This window comes from Malurus melanocephalus, unplaced genomic scaffold (assembly GCF_030028575.1).
Source record: "Malurus melanocephalus ecotype Western Australia unplaced genomic scaffold, MMel_1.1 scaffold_0, whole genome shotgun sequence".
Taxonomy (NCBI): domain Eukaryota; kingdom Metazoa; phylum Chordata; class Aves; order Passeriformes; family Maluridae; genus Malurus; species Malurus melanocephalus.
In genome coordinates this window covers 5,738,511-5,758,135 of record NW_026623232.1, presented here as the reverse complement: position 1 = coordinate 5,758,135, position 19,625 = coordinate 5,738,511, and the positions used below count along the sequence as shown (strand labels likewise).

At 41.6% G+C, this 19,625-nt stretch overlaps 1 protein-coding gene across 2 annotated transcripts in view; it reads right to left on the bottom strand.

The window, feature by feature from the left end:
- Positions 1–16,834, bottom strand: part of ESRRB (estrogen related receptor beta) — a 134,019-nt gene extending 117,185 nt beyond the window's left edge. The window contains exons 1-2 of one of the 2 annotated variants that reach the window (XM_057377179.1): positions 16,709–16,770; positions 8,473–8,640 (exon numbers count right to left, since the gene is read on the bottom strand). In XM_057377179.1, coding sequence (XP_057233162.1) covers positions 8,473–8,474 — 2 coding nt within the window. In that variant the 5' untranslated portion in view covers positions 8,475–8,640; positions 16,709–16,770. Of the gene's footprint in view, positions 1–8,472; positions 8,641–16,708 lie in introns of both variants that reach the window. The other variant, XM_057377343.1, reaches the window with a different exon arrangement.
- Between the last annotated feature and the right edge of the window lie 2,791 nt (positions 16,835–19,625).

Sequence of the window (19,625 nt, the reverse complement as noted above, 5' to 3'; positions counted from 1 at the left end):
AGAAAATACCCCAAGACTTACTTCATGTGATAGGATACTTCATTTGTTTTATTTAAAGCACTTTTTAAAATGAGAAAGATGACTACCACATTGAAAGAAGTAAGGGAAACACATATTCATATATGTAAAGGTACTGAGAACATGTAGCAAACCCCTCTTCTCAGCTGAGAAAGTGAAGGTGCTAATTTTGCAAAGCAAAAAAATTAGGCAAGTGTTACATGGGAAAATAYAGGCCTATGCTCTTTTTGGTATCTTTTGGTCAAGTCCATATCAAGCAAAGCCACCTGTAGTCCCAAGAAGCCACACTTTCAGCTATGCATTACCACAAATTTCTCTCAGTAACCCTCATCTTTCTTCTAGCCACAGACTCCATTACTGACTCTACCCCTATTAGTCTCTTGTTTTGAATCAGAATGGAAGCTCTTTCAGACAGGAGCTGTCTCATGGCTAAATGTGGCAGCCCCAGCAGCAGGGAATGTGTCATGGTACAAACAGCAAGAGCGAAATAGAAGCAACATCCAAARCTGCCAGTACAACTCATAGCTATAATCTGAGAGCTAGTTAAGAAGAAGTAGAACAGTCACAGCATGAGATTTATTAAGCAGCTGATAATAATTTTACATTACATAATATATGATGTTGCATACTATATTAAATTCATTATTGTGAGCCTCAAATGTTCAACTACTGATCAAGTCCCAAAATAAACRTAATTATATATTCTATTATGCATGGGTGGTTATTCATGTCACCTCTTTTTTCTTTTTTTTTTTTAAAGAATATAGTTAGCTTTGCTTTTTAGTTGTTCCCTGAAACCTTGTGGCATAGACACTTTTCTTCTTTTAAAAAAAACCTGCAGTTTATCTCATCATTTTGTGTCACATGGTTGAGATGTAAAGTCAAACATCAAGTGCTGCAATAAAGTTGTTGGCAACATCAAAGAGGATGTAGTATAGAAATTATATGTGGGATAATTAAACAGCTCTGTATTCTGTTTGCATATCTCTATGTATAAGCTGGCCTGACTTAAAAAGAAGCATTTCACAATGGCCTGTTGGCCCTCCTGGCTTTGTGCAAGATTTTGCAAYATACTCCAAATGGTCCCAAGATTTCTTGGTCTTCTGACCTTGCTATGGGAAGCTGCAGAGGCCTGCCTGAGATTCCTCAAAACACAGCACATTYAGAAAGAGAAATGGTGCAAAGCACRTGAAAGTACAAAGCAGAGACAAAAGGAGATAGGCAGAATCACGAGCAATCGGCTCATTTATTTCTACAGGTGAGAGTACAAATCTTGTAGTTATCAGCAGTYGTCCAGCTAATGCTGTGAGCCAAGCCCAGTTCATCAGCTGCTTGCAACTGGTGCCTCAAGGGCAGCAGCGTAAGGGCTTCCCCAGCCCCCTGCGCTACAAGGACAGCTTAGAGCCCAGACACCATCAGAGTTCCACCTCTGGCAAGCCCACGGCTGTAGAACAGATCCTCAGAGCTGAATTCTGCATTGCTGTGCTCTTTGAACATGGTTCACGCACCCACAGGGCTGGAGTAGCTGAGTGACAAAAAGCGCTGTTCCTCAGCAGCCCCTGCAGCAGGGGTGTTTCTTCTTCTGCCACCCCGAGGCCAGAAGGAAGTACCTGACTTTGCTGGGCAGGTTTAGCACTTCAGTGAAAAGGAGGTGAGGTGTTTCCTCATCCACTTCCCATTAGCCCACACAAGTGGCTGGCTAGGAGCTGGCATTGGGATCACAGGATAAAAAGCGCTTGGACTCCCTGGATCAACTTACAAGCAAGACTGACTGAGTGATGACTGCCAATTGACCAGAGAGGTGAAGGGAAGGAAAAGGATGGGAAAGATGACAGCCTGAGACTTCACAGAATCACAGAACGGTTTGGGTTGGAAGGGACTTTAAAGATCATCAGGTCCAACCAATGCTACAGACCAAGACACTGCCAGCAAAGAGTCAGCAGAGCAACTCACAAGCTACCATTTGCAGCCAATCTCCATTAAGCACTATAAAATACACTTTCTGAGCTACCTCTGCTCAGGCACCTCTCCCTGGAAGCAGGCAGACAAGTGGCAAACTCAACATGTCTAGCATGGGCTTTTTCTGGAATGAGTTAGCAAGAGTGCAGCTCTTCCTTTGCGCTGGCYTAGGTAAACAGAGGTTGTTGCTGGTACAAAGTGCCTCTAAGCGGCGGGAACAGCATTATCACTTCAGTGCTGTTTCCTGAAGGATCAATAAGCCAAGACAATCAATTCTTCTGGCTAGTCCTTATTCCCCAGGAGAAGCTGTGACTCTCATCCCCTATCACTTAACCCTTCATAAACACAGCAGCAGCCCCATTAATTCTGTCCGCCTTAAACACACATTTCCCAAACCCATATGACAGGAGAGATTACAGAACTAGAAGTACTGCATCCAGCTGAACGTGGTATTGCCAACAGGTAAGACCCATTACTTCAGCACAGTAGTAATGTGTSTATATAGACTTGGAGCACATGGAAGCATTCTCACACCTGATTTCTTTGTACAAGACAGAGGGCCCAAAGAAGCTAGCTCTCTACCTGAGTTCACATGACCAACAGGGAAAGATTGAAACACCCTGTACTAGGCCATGGGAACATGAYGCATCAGGGAAGAATTTCTTCTTTAAAGGGAAGCAGTAGAAAAATCTGCCAATGACAATAACTGCAATCTTAAAAAGTCGAGGAAGCCTGTGGGGAAAAAAATGGTCTAAGGTTGAATAACAAAGCAAACAAAAAGAAAGGCAAGACTGGTGGCAGACATACTCTCTTCTCCCCCAGAAAGTTACCCTCTAGGTCCTGTGAGTTTTAGGGGAACGTGGATTAAATGCCTGTTTTAATACATGGCTACCAGTCATTTGTTCAGGCCTACTATGAAGAGGTGCTCACAGAAGGCTGGGGGAAGAACTTGTGGACCGTATTTCCTGCTGATCCAGCAAAAACAATTATGAAGAAAAAGAGAATCCATTCTGAGAGCAGCGTGAAACTCTTGTGAGCAGGATCATTCGCATCTCACATGGTTGAGGGAAAGGAAAGGGCAGCAACTCCTTAATGAATAAAAATAGTCACTTATGCTTCCTTCTCGTATATGCTGGGCATATGCTCTCCAGTATCCAAATAGCAAGGTTCAGTTGCAAGATTTATCTCTTAAAAAAAGTAATTTCCCCTAGAGGTGCAGCACCTCTTTTTCTAGAGATTTTCAAGAGTGCTGAGACTTTGAAGCTGTCATTACTTTGAAGATACTGTGTCAAATAAACTATGTGTTTCCAAATGTTAGAGCTGCAGTATTTCCTTCCTTGAAATTCCTATACTGCTATATTTTTTTAAGTACTTGTAGCAAGCAAGAACACAGTAACTTGCTTAGGAAAGCTGAAGAACACTTCAGTTTCCCTSCTCTTCATAAACTGTTTATATGCCAGGCAAAGCTTCACTGAAACGCAGCCACCTTCAGGGTAAACAGCAGCAAGTCATTCATTCAGCTAGGCACAGGAAAGGACAAAAAAGAGGAGAAGGAAGTGTATTTTGCCTGAAAGGTCAGCAGGGGAAATCTGAGTAATCTAACTGCTAATCTAAGTATAAACTGGCCACAGCAGAGTAGTGCAGAAGAGGAAAAGGTTGAGGCAAAAAGAAAGCAAACTGTGATGGGAAGGAGAAGGCAGGAAAAAAATGTTACACCATTTTCAGCTCAGCCACAGACAGCTCCTGTTTCTAAGTGATCTGCAGTAGATCCCTTTCATTAGAGGGAAAAAACACAATTATTATGTATTTCAAATGCATTTAATAAAGTACACTCTAGCTGATGGTGCTCTCCTCAGCAGGTCCAGGCATAGAGCACAAAGAGAAAGAGGCCTCAGGCATTCACATCAGGTCGCAGTTTTAAATAATTGTAGAACTAGGGCAAGGTGCCAAATCTTACCTCAAGGTGCTACATCCAGATAGACACATCAGCAAAAATGCCAAGTTTGGTGTATACMGGATGACCATTGATACACATGGCTCCAGATGAAACAGTAACTTCCCTTTTTAGCCAGAGTTTACCATTTTTGAGTAATAAACCTGGAATTTTATAAGCTTCATATCAGCAAGGGTCATTAAGACTAAACTCAGACCACCACTGAATGTTACACAAGAAGTAAGTTAGCTTTCTATTTGCTTGTCATGCCAGAATCAGAGAACCTTATTGGTGGCTTGTACAAAATGGATTAAAAAAAAAAGAAGACAACAAATCAAATAGCCAACCAAACAACAACAACAAATTAAGTAAAGTGGGGCAACTCTTGTTCCCAGCACAAATCCCTCTTGTTTTCGACTGTGCACCTATGTCAGTGATTTGCAGTTTTTCCCATGGGCAAATCAGCTACTTGGRATTTATAAAAGATTGTTTTCTGTAGATCTTGGAGTTATTTGATGGCAGTCATGTATAATTTTACAGACAGGGAAACTGAGAACATGGAGATATGACTTGGCCATGTGTAGAAGACAACAGGTTTCTATCCCCATTCTTTTACAGGACTTCTTTTCGGAAGAGAGGCAGGATCATGGCACGGTCTTGATTTTGTGCAGCTCACCTGCTGCAGACAGATTTTCCAGGTCCCAGCTTGGGGCAATAAAGCTTACTTGCTGTCTAGCTCACAACACCCCAGGCCCAAGCAGCACAGAAGTCCTGGGCTGGCTGCAGGCAGGCAGGCCTGCTCTGTTTCAGCAACAGCAGGGTCTACTCAAGCTGCCCAYGCATGTATGATGAACTCATCACAAAAGCAATCAGGCATTAATTTGGTCAATCACTCCTGTCACAGCAAATACAGCTCTTCAACTAGACTATTTGATGCAAGATTCCAGCTAAACTGAAGGACAGGAAAAATGCCTCAAAAGGTATCAGTCTACAGAACAGAAGTAGGACAATTTAGATATTGACCCATCCACACTTCTTTTAAATCTCTTTTTCTTTTTTTAAAGAAAWGGATACACAAGAGTTAAGTTGAGACAAAAATAAAAAGCATCAAAAAATTAAATCGTGTCTTCCAGGCATTAATAATAAAAAGGCAACCCACCCTCCAATCCTTCTCATTTAGAAGAGTATTTATTTGGAGTTTCTATTAGGCGGCTGCATGCACTGCATGCATCCTGCTTCACTGAAGAAGAGCCTTTTTGAAGCATCACTTGACTTTGTTTTAAATATCTTGCTACAGTTTCCATTTTAGCTCTGTGAGATGATTATTTTCTCTCAAACTGAAGTTATACAGCAGTTGAAAATGCTGATGGCTTAACTGGTTTCCTTTTTTTTTTTCCCCTCTCCACAGTAGCCCTGAGGGGTTTTAACTCTTTCTTGCAGCACTGAAATCCTGCTTTTGGAGTTCAATGTTTAACTCGCGCTGGGAGACTCATAAATATTCGGAGTCACTCTCTCCCTCTCTGTTTGATTAGGAAATGAGCCTTTAACTCAATGTAATCCCCAAGCCATTAACAAAAAAGCCCTCAACAGCTCCACTATTAGAATTTCACTCCTAGCCCACAGAGGATTGAATTAGATTAACATAACTACCCGCAATCTGAGTTTATTTTCTGTGCCAGATAGAAATGTGTCTTCAGGAAAGGAAAAGAAGAGAGCTGGAGAGCAAGCATAGCATAATGAAATGTAAAAATAGCTGAGAAATAGATGGACAGATGTACAGGTGAAGCAATAAAAAAGGTAAGAGAGAGAGATAGTTACACAGTCTTTAATAACTGGCTGCTGGCTTTGGGGGGTTTATGCAGAAGGCCCCTCAAAACACAGAACTGTTTCAAGAAAAGTATTTTTATCCTGCTTGTATTTACTTCATATTCTCAGGGATTTACAGAGAGACACCTGAGCATGCTGTACTCCAGACACCTGTGCCGCAGATTTGGCACAGGTTTTATTTATAATTCCCAAGAGATGTCATACTCAGCARTGAAAGGAGAGGCGTGGAAAGGAGAATCTGCATGTCAATCATTACTTTGCAGTCAAAGAAACAAATAAACTAGAGTGAAACAAAAGATGTTTTTTGGTTTGGGTTTTTTTTTAAGGAATAAAAAAAACCTGCAAAGGCATATGTACAGTAAGTCAGTTTGGAGGTTGATAGATGCTTAGTCCACAAAATCTGAATCATTAGTGAAGCAGAAATTAAATAACAAACACTTTCTACCACATAATGCATCAGTCTTCCCTCTAACCACAAGTAACTCCTTCCCTCCAAATAAAAGTGGTCCTATAAACCATTGATTGTTATGCCACAGGACAGTAGGTGCTTGGTTAATTTTTTTCCCTAAAGCAGTAATAAAAAGATGTGCCAGATTTAACAGAGCAAAAGAGCCACACACGGTTGAAAGAGAAAGATGAAGTCCAGAAATTATATGGACACAACTACAGAACAGTCCAAACAAATTCTTAAGATTGAATTTTTATGGCTTTATACTTGGAGGACTTATTTCACAATGCTTGGATCTCTGTGAAATTACATGGYAAATGAGGGGGGGTTTTGCAGCAATTCCTAAGAATAGTCATGCTAATATTGCTTTTGTGTAGGGAAGAAAATAATTCAATTTTTTTTTCAGCGATGTCTCTTGGTTTTCARTTTTTAGTGGGACCTCAGACCAGCTATATGATAGATTCTTTGTTAGTTACAGAGTCAGCAATTCTAGTCCTTTAATGCTTTTCAGAAAAATCTGCTCTTCTTTTATTACAAAATAACACTGCATTATCACAGAGAAGCAATAAATGAAATATCATGGCAAAACAAACAGAAAAGGACTTGAATAATTTAAATACATTCATTTTCAAGTAAAGCAAAAAGCCTCAATAGTCAAAATGAAGCTTCATATGATGAGAATGAKCAGGCTCACAGTTTTGTTTTATTTGGGAGAAAAAAGCTACATAGAAGAAGGCAATGTGTTTTAATGATTTTTGGGGCATTATATTAATTCACCTGGTTTATCCATGTTCTCCTAAAAGCCTTCCTTACATCAGAATTCTGTCWGAATGATGGAGTATTCATATCAGTAGTTAAAAACTTAGAAAGCTTTAACATGTTGTTCGTATTTTTTATTCCTAGGACTTAACCTAAATKCTTTAAGTATTATAAAATGATCATCAAAGAATTGCAAAATAAAAAGTAAAGAAGAAGCCTATTTGTCACCCTCCTACAGCCAGTTCAAGCAATTCATCTATCATGTATTTCTCAGAACCTGATATTTTAACTGTGAGGCAGCTCTAGTTTTATTTTTCTATTTTTATTAAACACTTGTTCCTCCAAATTATTTTTACGTTTAGCTTCATTTTATTTGTTGTTACCATCTCAAATGGTAAATTGTGGGGGTGGAAAGTTTTATAGAACATATATTTAGTGAGAAATTTATGCTAAAAAAACTTGACATACCAAAATTTAAATTGTAATATTAAGGTTTTGGGGGTTTGATGTAACAAGGTCATTTTCCTATACTTAGAAATAAATATAAGCCCTAAATTTTGTAAAAAGATGTAACACAAAGGTCTGAAGCAAAAACATGAAACAAAAAAAAAAACTCTTCTATTTTGACAAAAATATTATACAAAAAGCTATTAATAAAAAAATTCATACTAATTATGTTCTCCCTCTCTTCATACTTCTACTAACAGCTATTAATAAAAAACAATTTCTGACTAATTATGCTTCTCCCTCTCTTCATATTTCTGTTAATTTAAATACTCAAAAAATATATCATTGTTCAAACATTTTGCATCTTGGCAGCTTTAATGCAAACAGCTCATTGAGTAAGTTCYTTCTTTGATTATCCCTGTGCCAACTTTGCAAACACTTGCACCCCTCTTTTGTCATTGGAGATACTTCAGTTGCTTTGGGACTTTTAAAATTAAAGAAACATCARCTGCTCAACGAGTTCAGTAAAAGCAAAATTACATTGCATGTGTCTGATAAGAGAGGATTTGATATGCAGCTGGGGGGTGTTGGGTTTTGGGGTTTTTTAGCAGAGGAAAGGGTGTCGCTTTCAAGACAAGACTGCTAAAGTTTCCAGGTTTGCCTTTACCAGCATGGGATAAATAGCACCTGTCCTTGGTAAGCCCTTAAGCAGAGTTACGTTATACATTGACCTTTTTGGAATGCCAGCAAACCTGACTGTTTCTGTTCCCAAAACAAAACTGTTCCACTCAAACTTTCATTTACCTATTTTCTAGAGGAAAAAGCCACACTCAAATAGAGAAACTGCCTGATTCTACAAAGTTCTGAACCAACTCCTCTCCTTGTGGGTCGCACTGACCTTCCCTTGACAGAGTGAAAACAGAAAAAAAAATACTGCCTTTAAGTATATCAAGATACTGCCATAATTTTTAGACCAGATAAAAGGATTCATGCAGAGCAACATTTGGATTTTTAAAAAAACCRAAAATCAAACAAAACACAAGCCCAGAAATGCAATAAAAGGTAGAAGTTCRCTACTTACATTCTGCAGGCTGAGAGATGAGGCTCGAGGCTGGAGTAGAATTTCCCTTGCCCTCAGGTGTTTCTAATTGCTGATTAAATATCTTTTGGTTCTGCCTGCACCAGCCGACAGTCCCCTCTGCGTCTCTGCCTCTCTTTGTGACTAGGACACAGTACTCCGAGTCCCAACCTATAAATAGATCCCAGCTCTGTGATTGATATAACAGGCAGCTGACAAAAAAAAAAAAAAAAAAAAANAAAAAAAAAAAAGAAATAACCAGGACTTAAGCAAGGCAGCAAAAGCCGGGCTTTTAACTCTGCACTGTGCCCAGGGAGGAGTCCCCCACAGTCACCCGTGGGCATCAGAAAGAGAAAGTGCAAGGCAATTACTTTCTCAGCAGCATTACAGCAACTTGAGGCATGTAAAGCGAATGAACAAAATTCACTGCACAAAGAAGGAGAGGGAAAGCACAACTAGCAGACTTAATCCAACTTTTTTGCAACTGAACAAAAATAAATGACATTTTCAAAAACAAGTTGGGAATTCTGACAGAACAAGAGAGGAGTTCAGAGTTAAGTTCTGGAGGTTGGTCCAGGCACGCTTGTATTTCTGCTGCAGAATAAACAACCTACCTAGTGGGTAGGCTGGCAATTTAACAGCTCGGCAGTCTACTCAGGGTCTCTGCCCACAAACACTATTTGATGAGGCTGTTCCTGCAAACAAAACTGAGGGCAGTGATGGTACCTCCCTATTGACTCAGCAGAAGTTACTTAGCTCTCTCAAGGACTTGAACCCTCATTTCTGCTTATGTCCTTGGCTGCCAGGTGAAAATGACGAGTTACAGGTATCAGCCAGGCTCTCTTACAGAGGCTGAGCTGGGAGCCCCCCAACTGGACAGTGACTTGAGAGAACACAGAGAATGCTTCTGCCCTGGTGCTTATTCCCAGACACAGGGGTACTGGTCCTGGGATTTTCCATATTTAATCCCTACAGGTTCTCCTGTTAGAGCCACAGTTAGGCAAGGCCAGTAACTTTTCCAGYAGGCAGCTGGTTCTCCAAGCCTTTGCCAGCTCCTAGATATTCATGATCTCCAGTAGAAGCTTAGTGACTCAGGCAACTTCATAGCAAACATACTCAAAGGCAAGACAGCTCCTGATGAAGACCAGTGGAAAAGTGGAGAAGAAGAGGAAGAATAGAAGGCAGGGAAAGGCAAACAGCTTTCACAACACTGCTGTCTTTGGCAACATCTCCTACGATCAACCCTAGCACCATGCTCAGCTCTGCCAGCAAAAGTMCTAGTGCAGACAGGATACCAGACCCACCAGCCTTTTTCCAACATATTGCTAGGCTTACTTGAGCTGAGATGATAAAGAAGTGCTRAACTCATAAAGAGCAGGACAAAATTCTCAGGCACCAAGCCCATGCTGAACRCCATGGTTCTTTGGCTCAGTGGCTRGCAGTACCTGAGCTATTTAAGCTAGTTTAGGCATGTCTACACCACACTGCAGCTGCTGCTGGTGCTGGAATAAAGAAARTTAGTTCAACAAGGAGCAGCCATCCCAAATAAAGGCAAGGACTCATCATATCATAGCCAAGGTCTCGTTCAGCTTCAGCTATGGATTATATAGGAAGATGCAGTAATTTCCTCTTTTTGGGCCAAATCCTGCTACATGCTTAATTCACCTCATGTCAATCTCCTTTGTGTCTAAGCTGGTAGGATTTAGTAAAGGAGTTATCAAAAAAAATGCTCTTTTTGCTAGAGAGGGGCCTGATGAAGCACTGGGCAAAGATTCATGTTGTTTAGCCATTTTCCTCAGTTGAGCTACTGTCCTGTGTGAAGTCTGGCTTGCCATTTTACCACAGCTGCATATCCCTTGGCTTTAAAAAAAATTTAAAAGAGATAAAAATAYTTAACACTGTGCTTTAAAGCACTTTGATATCTACAGGTGAAGACCTATAAATGAAGAGGGGGAAAAAAGTATCTGACAGGCTGAGCTCCAGCGTGGAAACACAYCCGCCATTACCTACTGGATTCTGGTCCTTCACCTAGTTGAATCAGATCTCAGATCAAAAATTACCTGATAAACAAAGAAAAATTTTATTTCTGCCCTCTCATTTGGGCTGGCTAGTACAAGGTATTTTGGGCTTTAACACTGAGAGCTATAAGACCTTTTACACTACCCRTTGCCATCAGAAGGAATTTTAGACACTCAGTACACAGAATAACCAGGCTGAGGCATGGCAGATGAAGGCAGATCAAGGTCCCAAAACCTAAATCCAAAAGTAGCTTTTGAAAAACTCAGYTTTAACTGTCAGACTGTTTTTGCCGTTATATATTGCTGACATTTAAAGTTCTTTAACTACTACTCTGTCAAGCCTTGTGTTGTATAGAAATGCATCATTCCTGCCCCCTTACATTGTCATGGGCCAAACTGATGCTCTGGAGGGAAAACCATGATGGAGCYTAAATCACAAAGACTTCTAGGGCACATCTCAAGCAGGTAGCTGGGAAAGTCTATTCAGTTCTTAGGTCCATGTCCAGTGCTTATCATTGACATTCCATATCTGACAGCAGAAGAAGTCCTGGGAAGTCCCCATTCTTCCACTTTCTGCTTGAAGGATGAAGAGAGGAGGACCTGACAACATGCCACATTTAGCTTGTGTGAATGAGCCTTGAATGGAGTCAGCATTCCTCCATCCTTCCTCTCTGCCTTTAGACAGCAGGATATACGACTTTAATTGCTTGCCAGTGGAATACCCAGCAATCCAGAGAAGATCTGCTTCAGATAAAACTTCAAACTTCAAACACGAGTTCCCCACCCCCACTGCCAGCACCCTTGTGCACAAACACCACATAATTCCAGACTCCAGACTCAGGGTGAGGCAGGGAAAGAATCCAAGAGTAGAGGCCATGAGACTGAATGCCCACTCAAAACACTGAAAAAGAAAKCCAAAAGATTTCAAAAACACCCTCAGTTACATTAAAAATAATAATAAAAAAAATCAACATTAGTGACTTGTAGGGTCCATAAAGGCTTACCTCTTTCCTTGAGGCACCCAAGTAAAAGCCATCATTGCGTGCAAGCACAATTTTTAATTGCTGCTTGAGAAGATATTTTTTCAAAATGCTTCTTTCTAGGGCCACTTTGATCATGCACCTGTTGTGCACAAGTCTCAGAGTTTGAGCCTTGCACATATAAATCTGGGCAGAATTCACTCCCCTGCATGCAAGCCATTATAGAGGAATGCAAAATATACTTTCCTTTTAATGACAAAAACAAACAAAAATTCACAAATATCTTTTTTAAGATAGGGCCAAAGCAAAAGCCATTGAAGCTTGAATATACTGGCCCAATTAATGGAATCTTCCAATTCCCTCCACCTGTATACTAAAGCACACAGATAATCTTTGTTCCTTCTCCTGTGAGCCTCAAGATGCTTTGGTGCAAATCTGATTTTCATGTTGTAAGCTTAGAGTCACTGCTGCTTTTATATCAGGAAATGCAGGTATGAATATAAGTAYTAAAAGATAAACTGGAAGTCAGCTTTGCAGTTTCCAAGGCTAGCCAGAAACTAGCAAATTATTAAACACAATAAAAAGTTTCTTCATCAGAGTCACACTRCTTTGAAAAAGTCTCACAAATCCCAAATTTCTGAACAGCTATGTTAGTACCCTGTTGGATTTAGTGAGGTGTGAATTGCACAGATTTCAAACAGGGCCTACTTACACACCAAAAAAGATGCTATAAAATGGTTTTGTTTGTTTGTTTTTTCTTACAGAAAGGAAATTAATGTAAAAAAACCCAAACCAACAAACCTTTTCCAAGACTATGAAAATTACAAGTCAAGAAGTAAAAGATACAAGAATGAAAAAGTTTGAGTAGCAACTCTTCTGGATGCTTGGCACATATGGTACAACTCCTAGATCTAATAGGTAGTTAAACAGGCCATGCATTGTGATACAAAGTAGATAGTCTGAAAAMCAGCAATTGCTCAAGAGGTAAATGCTGATATTATTGCAAGGAGTTTAGTTGTTTTAATTCCTTATTTGATTTTAATGCAATAAACTTCATATTGCTTCAATATTCTTTTTCTGTGCAGACAATATCCATAGCAGGACATTTTTCTTGCACACATTGAACCCAAAGTTAATATGTTTGCATCCAGTTTTTTCATGTATCCTGCAGGATGGTACATGCCATGTTGCCATGTCAAGTCTCTGTCATCAGCAGGGAAAGCCACACTGCTTGGTTAATACTCTTGTAAGCTTTGCTCCTTCTTTAGTTCCTATATATTCTGCTACTTTTCAGGAATGTGAAAACTACTAAGATTTTAACACAAGTCCCATACCAGATTTAGCCATTCCAGATAAAGTTGTTAGCACCGTCCAGCTGCTGGACAGATGGAGGTTTGGGCTCTAAGAGTTCTTTGGCAGAAGGGATCCTGCAAACTTCCTAAATAGCTGCAAGTAAAACGTCAGGCCAGCACTAAGGAACTTTCCTGGATTAGGCAGCACCTAAATCTATTCTTTCATTTTCAGACCTGTGAGCAGAGAGAAGTCTTCACCTGGCATAGCTATCTGCAGAATTAGACTGTTGAGAGGCACCATCTGTGGCTGCTCAAACAGAGGTTAAGCCATTGGCTTTAAGAAGAACAAGAGCAAGCACAGAAGAATGCTCCTCTCCTTTGTTTTTCTGAGTCCACCGGTAATAACAATGCACTAATGAAAAATAGCTTGGCCTGAGCATTCAGTTCTACACGTACACAGAGAAATAAAATCTGTAAGGATTTAACAAAAGCCTGCAAGCACTAGGACAATCTACGCTGCATTACATTTATATACACAACTTTTGTCAGTCTATCACATACCTCATGATAATATGGTCCCTTCTACTCTTACCTCACTTAGATCCATACTAAACTTTCACTACTACTACACAGCCTTTACCTAAAAGGCTTCTGTGTTTACACCCATGAAAAATTAAAAAAAAAAAAAAAACCACCAGAATAAAAATTCTTGTATGTATTTGTGCCTAAATTATGTAACTACGATATTCACTCACTGGAAAGCACCACCATCCTCCCCCAATAGCACACTGCAATGCATTCCTCCAGCGCTGGGCTGTCAATTACACCGCTTGGGGCAAGCACCGTCTGCACTTTCCATTTGCTGCAGATGCTTTGCAGAAACTCATCACTGTTGTTGTACCACTTACTCAGGACCTTGTTTAGCACCAGCAAGTCCACACCTGTGCTGGCAGGGCATTAGCTGCGCACTCAGACAAATCTCAAAGCAGCCCAGCAACCTACTACGGTCAGCTTCAGRCAAGAGATACTATTTCATRTTCTCAGTGACCTTGGCRTGGTGGTGACGGAGAGGAAGCATGRTAGGTGTCATAATAGAGCTGGTAGCAATTTTGATATCAGGAGAAGGAGGACAWAGTGAGATTTAAGTCAGCTCTAGTGCCAGATCAAATAGAGACCAGGACTGCCAGAAACATCTTCCCCTTGGGTTTTTGTTTTGTTCTTAGTTCAGATTCCTTCAGAGAACTACAAAACCCAAACAACTATATTATAACCACAGACAGGCCTCACCATGATGTCTGGCTCCAGATCTAAACTCCTTACAGTCAGAATGTTAGCTCAGCTCCCCTGAAAAAGCACCACCATTTTCCAAATTTATGTGTCAGGGGGGCTATTAGCACTGTCTCTTCTCCTCTCCAGGGAAAGGCTCCACACTCCTTGTGTGTCTTGCTTGATTAAAAGACATATTTTTAAAAATAAAAATTAAGGGAAATAACTGATGAAGTTCTTCAGAGGAAGGGGATGTTCTGCCTGCAGACACCCAAATGAGGAATAAGCTTTCCCAGGAGAAGCCCTCTACACACAAGCTGAGGGGTTTCACCTTCCTCCGCTCCCCTTGAGGACACCCCGGCAGGCTGGCACAGTCCAGCAGAGCTCTTGAAAGAAAGCAAGGTGCCATGCAAATTCTGCAGCTTCTGAAGTGAGGAAAGGCTAATTCTGCAGCAGGCCCTGCATGAGTCCCCTCCAAAGCAACACCACTGATCTCAGTYGTGCCTGACCTCCCGGCCTCCTGGCATCTAAAAGAGCCCTCAACCCTGCCCTGGGGGTGGCACCGTCACCACTCTAAGGAGAAGATGCAGCTCTTACCCCTGTCAAAATATCATCAGCCCAGTGCCACTCAGCTTGTCCACACCAGGTGTCGGTGGCCAGGTGCTGGCTGTGGGTGGCTGTGTGAGGACAGGCCGGGGCTATCCTGTGCCTGATATGGCCCACTCCAAATGGCTCCAACCCGCCCACCACAGGGCACGGCTGAGCCCCTCAGCCAAGATGGCTGTGCCTGAGGGAAAAACATGTCTAAGAAAGGGCAGAAAAGACTGCACAGGCACTGAGGAGTGAGRAACAGCCCCACAGGTACACAGGTCAGAGCAGGCGGGGAGGAGATGCTGAAGCAGACGGTCCCCCCACGGCCCTGCTGAGGAGCAGTGCAGCAGGTGGATATTTCCTGAAGGAACTGCAGCTTGCAGCTGGCCAAGGTCAGCCCACCACAGTGTCTCACAATAGACAAAAAAATCTGCTTTATTCAGTACCTCTCCCTCTGTACTCAAGACCTGGGCAAACAAGGGCTCCTGGCCAGGCAACCTCTGGCTGAYGTTGCTGGGACATCTGTGCCAGCCTGGACATGCCACAGGGACAGGTAGGAGAAGATAGACAACCAAAAATAACCCTGAACAGTGCTAGAGACTATCTTGATATTATGGAAGAGGCTGTTCTTCCACCAAACCCCAACCTACAGCTCCTGAGTGATGAGGAAATGAAACCATAGTGTTTGGGAAGCGCTTGAGGGCATGYGTGACTTCCACAGGCACAGCAAAGTGTATGCAGATGCCTGCCTCAATTCCCTTGCTCGCAGTGGAGTTCTGCCACCATAATATCACTCCCTCACTGTGAATAAATCAGACACAAAATGGCTGGCTAAGCATTACCCCCATAAAAGCCACCCTAGCATATAAAGCTATAAGAAGGTTTCCTTGCTCCTCTAGGGGAATGGGAATCTGCATTTCCAGCTAAAGCCTCTCAGCTCTGTTCCATCTGAAACCACTTCTGAGCCTGCTGCATGGCTGCCAGGCCTTTGGCAGAGGGCTCTAAGCCCTTGTAAAACGTCAAACAGGTACAAACCCAGTTAGTATTCTTCTCTCCCTTATCTCTCTTTCTTTAGGCTAACCATAGCAAGTCCTTCTGAACTTCAGCTCAGCTTCAGCTTAGCAATAAATGAGGTGGTTTCTTCCTCTTCTCTGCAGTTCTGTTGCAGTCTCCTTTGCCTCCTCATTCCATCACCTCAAGACTTCTTTATCTCAGTGCCGCCAGTCACCTCTGAAAGCTCTCTCAACCTGGACCCTTCCTGCTCTGCAGYCTGGAGCACCTCAGAACTCAGAGAATTTCCTATTTAAGAGAGTGGACAGAGGGAAGGTAAAAATGGTAAGAGCATTTTCTTTAAATGTAGTTACCCACATGTGCAAGAAAGAAGGGTTTCACAAAAGGATTTAGGATTCCCTTCTTCTGCTCTCCAGGCAACCAGAAACTCAGCTCCTCAGCACCGAGCTCATCCCAGATGAAGGCAAGGCTACAGCACACAGAGGGGACAAACTTCAAGGGAAGTCTATGCAGCTGCAGAGTTTTACTGCTTGTTTCAGTCACTCAGGGTTTGGTCTGAAAATGCTTTGCACTGAGAGAACATGAAGGAAAGGACACACAAATGGGCCCAGCAGAGAAGTGGCAGTGGCAGGAAGTACCAGGATAAGGTGCCAAGTGCTCAGACAAGTGGATCACTGCTGTCCCCACAGCCGGACGGAGCCTTGTGCTGCCAGCCAACAGAATATGAGGCTGAGAAAGAGAAAAAATCCTACAGTCTCTCTGCTAGCAATCCTAGCAAGTGCCATGGAGACCATCCCCTTGTAATGCCTCTGCAGCCTTCTCCCCACTCCTCCTCCTCTTCTATGCTCCTGGAGGTGCTATGGGCCACTTCTGGGCACAAAGGTGTYCCGCAGTTCATTACAGGAATTTAAAGCTGCTGGAACCTGAGCTGCAGACCAGGTATAGCTCAACCCACAGCAAGCTATACTGCCCTCCATCCTCCCCTCCTCCTCCCCACCCCACCTACCCCTGTAAAAATATATCACATTCACCAAGGCTTAAGAGTGAGAAGGGGAAAAATCTTAACCTCAAGTGGATTTACCCAAAGCCCCTTGGAAGCAGCTGCTTGCAGAAGGTTTCTCTCGAGCCCGTGCTCCAGATGCAGACATTTGGTTGCTCAGTCCCTTGCTGCTGCTTCAGTCCGTGTTGTTGCCACACCTGGACCTGTCCTCACCTGGAATAACCAGTCCCTTCCATTGCTTCTGCCTAGGGCCCTGCTGCTGTTGGGAGGTGAGGCCAAGCTCCCCTTCTGTTCCCTCCCTTAAGGAATGTGTCACCAGCATGGCCTCTCACACTCATACACTGCCTTGCTGTGACTCCCCACTGAGCACATAAAGCAGTCACAGTAGCTTCTTTCCTGACACATCGTGTACCACACAACTCTTGTGCTTACAAGCTTGGGAAAAAAAAAAAAACCACCATGAAATCACAACCTGCCTTTATCACCTCTCTGCAATAATAAGCTGTGTGCCAGCAGTGTTGGATTCAGCACCCTGTGTGTTTGTGAGGCTGGGCAGCAGCATCACTGCAGCCAGCTTACAGGCGCTCCAAAAGCCCCATTTTTAAGCCATACAGCAAATAAGGGTATGTGAGTAAAGCAAAGCTGTACAGGTCTACTTGAGCATAGTCTGAACAAGCTGGTTTCGATTTCAGCAGACAGGCAGCCTCATTCATGTGGACTTCATATCCAGATGAGATTCAGGTTATATTAATTCAAATGCAAAACACCATGAGACTGTATCTAAGCTGAGTTATCACTGAGTTAATATACCTTAAGTAATATAGACAAAGAACAGAACCTCTCTTTCTTGAATAYATGACGTGCCTTGCCATGAAATCCTGGGATTCATTTACCTGGTGAAACCCCATGGATCTTGAAGGACAGACTCCCTTCTTCTCTTTGGAAGCCTGGTCTCCAAAGTTTTTGTGCTACATGTGTCATTCTCCCAAAGAATTTTCTTTTTTCTCACTTTGTCAGAGACACAATTCACATTTTTTTAATTTGTTGAAGTGGAATGTTAGAAAACATATAGCCTGTGGAAATGTTTTCATGTCTCCTTCTTAAGTTTTCAAAGAAAACGGTTCATGTTTAAAAAAAAAAAAGTTAATTTATTTTTCACTTTCTCACTGGTCATTAGGCAGAAAACGAGACTCTAATTTAGAGCCAGGTGGACTGTTTGTAATGAAAGGGCATTTCATGTTTCTGGACTGTATTAACAAATTCTCCAAGAAAATACTCTCCTAAATCTCAATGGCTCTCTTATCAAAATCAAACAAAACACACCATTTTTGAAAAATTCTTTTCAAGTCTTCTACATTAACTACTATTGTTCTCAGTGGTGGCAGTAATTTGGATAAATAGTTACTCACTCTGGAAAAGTTTAATTAAAAAGCAAACAAGCAAAAAAGACTTGACACCCAAAGCCACCAGTCCCTTGCCCTGAACTGCTCCTTGATTCCCACCTTCAAAGGTGATTTGTTCAGCCAGATTCTCCACAAATGCAAACTCTTATTCAGATGAGTTTGGAATGTGCGAGTCTGTGCAGAGAAGCTGTTTCTGCATTGGTACATTATGTTTGCAAAATGCTACCTGTTATTCTTGCAAACATTGTTAAGTGAGTCATGGACAGACTCAGTGGTCTGCGTAATGGGAAGATTGCAAACAAAAGCTCTTCAGCCATTACCTTCATTTAGTGGTTCAGAGTAAGCAAAAAGTAAGGAAGATCATGGACAAAAATGTCATTAAGGTTGTGCCATGACAGAGATGACTACACAGGTACTGTTCATCTCTGAGACTTAATGTTTCCAGATGCCTCACAAATGATAATTTTTCCTTCAACTAATTACAGACATGCTGTGGTGACTCCCCAGACAGCCTTTTAGGTTATTGGTATTATTATTATTACTATTACTATTATTATTATTATTATTAGCATTCAGAACCTGTGGTCCTTTGACACTAAACATCATGCACATGTAAGTATGCAAATATGGTTTTTACCGCAAATACTTTGTAATTTGAGGCCTGGTCTATATCATTTTTGTGCAAACTATAACTATGCCGCTTCACAGGAATGATTTTACAAGAATATTTCACTGAACAAAGTTATGTAACTATAACCACATTTATGTTAGTCTAGTTTACATCTCCAAAGAACTTATGCTGATCTAAGTGTGTCATACCAAAGTAATATTCACGCCAGAACTCTACCAGGTTGACTATACAGGGATCCGAAATCACAGTGAAACCAGTATTCAAAGAGTCTGATGAAAACTGGGGCACCCAAAAGTTGAGGGCAGAAGATACATTCAGCACAGACATTAGCAATTTTATGTCTGCACTTTGACTTTATTCCTTTAAGAATCTTCTGTCTGAAACAGAGGCCTCATTTCCAGTAGCTTTCTCTGTTGCATTTGACCAGCTTTTTAACTGCATTATACTGAGGCTGCGCTGACTAAATTCCAGGGAATCCACATGAATTAGCAGCATTGTGAATGTCCAGAAAGAAGGAAGCTCATGCCTTACTACTCACTAGAGAATCTGTGAGACACTGACCAACCAATGGATCCTCTGATGCACTCACAGTAAAATGTGAGCCTCAACTGAACTCTTCTGTAATTGGGGCATTTGGACAGTCCCTGTCCCATGTGGATTTCCTGGACTCTAATAAGCATGAGCTCATTCTGCAGTCTTTCCCTAAGGTATAGTAATAAGGTCTCTACCTGTCACCTATTTCATGAAACTTGTGTGAACTTAATACCTTTTAGACTCTGAGTAGGTGCAAAATGCATTTGCAATTAGATAACAGATTCAAAAGCTGCATAGACTTACTCAGTGCAATCACATACTCAGTACTCCCTTAGAAAAGCAGGCCTAATAATAAATTCAAGTTAAACTGACAAGACATTTTTCCAAGAAACACAATGATCTGTATTTAATTTTCTTTAAAAACAAAACA